The sequence below is a fragment of the Pongo pygmaeus genome, chromosome 3 (assembly GCF_028885625.2).
Source record: "Pongo pygmaeus isolate AG05252 chromosome 3, NHGRI_mPonPyg2-v2.0_pri, whole genome shotgun sequence".
NCBI classification, from domain to species: domain Eukaryota; kingdom Metazoa; phylum Chordata; class Mammalia; order Primates; family Hominidae; genus Pongo; species Pongo pygmaeus.
Window position 1 is genome coordinate 86,044,411 of NC_072376.2, and position 2,962 is coordinate 86,047,372.

General features: G+C 42.5%; 1 protein-coding gene across 1 annotated transcript; it reads left to right on the forward strand.

Annotated features, from left to right (window-relative positions):
• Nucleotides 1–697: 697 nt before the first annotated feature.
• On the forward strand, nt 698–2,962 carry CXCL6 (C-X-C motif chemokine ligand 6). The gene is made up of 4 exons (XM_054485274.2): nt 698–1,046; nt 1,167–1,299; nt 1,405–1,488; nt 1,824–2,962. The coding sequence occupies exons 1-4, from the start codon at nt 938–940 to the stop codon at nt 1,840–1,842; spliced, it is 345 nt and encodes a 114-aa protein (XP_054341249.1). The 5' UTR covers nt 698–937; the 3' UTR covers nt 1,843–2,962.

Genomic DNA, 2,962 nt, shown 5'->3' on the forward strand with positions numbered 1-2,962 from the left:
GCAGGCCCGGGCTCCCTGGCAAGCTTTAGTCTATGCTCACCATACTACACTTCACTCCCAATAAGACCAAAACCTCATCCAATTCAATAGCATAGTAACCGCCAAAGGTACATTTTATCTTCCATGGCAATTTGCTGGGTGATTTTTGAAGATATTTTTGTTTATTAAACTGCCTCAACACACATATGCTTGCTAAACTACAAGTATACAATTTCTACTAAACGGATTTCACTTTGGGGCCAATTCAGGCAACTTGTTGACTTCAGGTGGAGATAGAGCCTCTTTCATCACGTTATCTTGGCTTCTAAAGCTGGCTAAACTCCAGAGAATCAAAAAGTCATTCAAGAAACCTGGAATGACCTGCTTGCAAGAAGAGGAAGGACTCTCAGTTTAGGGCAATAATCATGAATAACATTTCCTAAATAATAGTAATAATAATTAGAAAGGATTGACTTTCAGAAATTTTTCTCAAGTCAAAGCTCCCGCTACTTTGGTTCCAACTTTTCTCTCTAATTGGAGAGGAGGAGCATCTCCCAGACAGCTGCGTGCCTCAGAGAAGCCAGCCTCGCTAACCCCTCAGGCCCAGGGGATGAGGCCCTGCTGAATCTCTGCTCTCTTCTGGCTGGAGCCACAGCAACCTCCACCGCGGGGCGGGGCTACAATGTCCTCCTCGTTACGGCAGCAGGCAGCTCCTCCCAGCCACCCACCCCACCAATTCCCATCCTCCCGCCCCCCTCCACCAACCCCTTCTTTCCACACTGCCCCCTGAGTTCAGGGAATTTCCCCAGCATCCCAAAGCTTGAGTTTCCTGCCAGTGGGGAGAGATGAATGCAGATAAAAGGAGTGGCGAAGGCACGAGGAAACCAAAGGGCTCTGTATCCTCCAGTCTCCGTGCCTCCACCCAGCTCAGGAACCAGCGAACCCTCTCTTGACCACTATGAGCCTCCCGTCCAGCCGCGCGGCCCGTGTCCCGGGTCCTTCGGGCTCCTTGTGCGTGCTGCTCGCGCTGCTGCTGCTGCTGTCGCCGCCGGGGCCCCTCGCCAGCGGTGAGAGCGCCTGGCACTGGGGACGCACGGCACTGCGGTGCATCCCAGCCTCTGCGGGGCGGCTGCGTTCCAGGGAACTCTCCCAGCAGCCTGCCCTATAAAAATGTCTTTCTTCCCCAGCTGGTCCTGTCTCTGCTGTGCTGACAGAGCTGCGTTGCACTTGTTTACACATTACGCTGAGAGTAAACCCCAAAATGATCGGTAAACTGCAGGTGTTCCCCGCAGGCCCGCAGTGCTCCAACGTGGAAGTGGTGTAAGTTCTCCTGTGTTGCTGTGTCCACTGTGACTTAGGCAAGTCCTCCAGCCTGGGTCGCCAACCTCTGTGGCTCATGAGTGCATCCTCTTTTTCTTTATTCAGAGCCTCCCTGAAGAACGGGAAGCAAGTTTGTCTGGACCCGGAAGCTCCTTTTCTAAAGAAAGTCATCCAGAAAATTTTAGACAGGTATTTGTCCCTTTGATCTTTGTGGTGTTTTAATATCTTCTATGGAAAGCATATACTTCATAATGTCCTTATTCTCTCTGTAGGATTTAGACTATGCTTAGAATTATAAGGTTGTTAAGAAGAATAAGGAAACTTTGTTTCTGGAATGTTCTGGGGAAATCTTTATCACCAATCTTACATGCCTGAACAATTACACAGAGCTCATTACTGACATCTATTTTTTGTCTGCTCTTTGCTTTATTGATTTTTTTTCCCCACCAAACGCTTTTGAAAACCAAATGTAGCAGACAAGAGTGTGGGAATTGGTTATACTAATATAACTCTTTTCTCAACAGTGGAAACAAGAAAAACTGAGTAACAAAAAGGACCATGCATCATAAAATTGCCCAGTCTTCAGCGGAGCAGTTTTCTGGAGATCCCTGGACCCAGTGAGAATAAGAAGGAAGGGTTGGTTTTTTCCAGCAGTCCATTTTCTACATGGATTCCCTACTTTGAAGAGTGTGGGGAAAGCCTACGCTTGTCCCTGAAGTTTACAGCTCAGCTAATGAAGTATTTAGCATAGTATTTCCACTATTTACTGTTATTTTACCTGATAAGTTATTGAACTCTTTGGCAATTGACCATACTGTGAGCAAAGAATCACTGGTTATTAGTTTTTCAATGAATATTGAGTTGAAGATAACTATTGTATTTCTATCACACATTCCTTAAAGTCTTACCGAAAAGGCTGTGGATTTTGTATGGAAATAATGTTTTATTAGTGTGCTGTTGAGGGAGGTATCCTATTGTTCTCACTCACTCTTCTCATAAAATAGGAAATATTTTAGTTCTGTTTCTTGGGGAATATGTTACTCTTTACCCTAGGATGCTATTTAAGTTGTACTGTATTAGAGCACTGGGTGTGTCATACTGTTATCTGTGCAGAATATATTTCCTATTCAGAATTTCTAAAAATTTAAGTTCTTTAAGGGCTAATATATTCTCTTCCTATGGTTTTAGACATTTGATGTCTTCTTAGTATGGCATAATGACATGATTTACTCATTAAACTTTGATTTTGTATGCTATTTTTTCACTATAGGATGACTATAATTCTGGTCACTAAACATACACTTTAGATAGATGAAGAAGCCCCAAAACAGGTAAATTCCTGATTGCTAATTTACATAGAAATGTATTCTCTTGGTTTTTTAAATAAAAGCAAAATTAACAATGATCTGTGTTCTGAAAGTTTTGAAAATATATTTTAACAATTTGAATATAAATTCATCATTTAGTCATCAAAATATATACAGCGTTGCTAAGATTTTCAGATGTCTATTGTGGATCTTTTAAAGGTTTTGACCATTTTGTTATGAGGACTTATACATGTGTCACATTCACTATATTAAAATTGCACTTTTTTACTGTGTGTCATGTTGGTTTTTGGTACTTGTATTGTCATTTGGAGAAACAATAAAAGATTTCTAAACCA

What these genes read in the sequence shown, in the direction of transcription:
- CXCL6 (XM_054485274.2), top strand. Translation starts at nt 938, where the DNA reads ATGAGCCTCCCGTCCAGCCGCGCGGCCCGTGTCCCGGGTCCTTCGGGC. An exon ending in GCCGGGGCCCCTCGCCAGCG is followed by an intron (nt 1,047 to 1,166) that starts GTGAGAGCGCCT and finishes TTTCTTCCCCAG; the next exon opens with CTGGTCCTGTCTCTGCTGTG. An exon ending in TGCTCCAACGTGGAAGTGGT is followed by an intron (nt 1,300 to 1,404) that starts GTAAGTTCTCCT and finishes TTCTTTATTCAG; the next exon opens with AGCCTCCCTGAAGAACGGGA.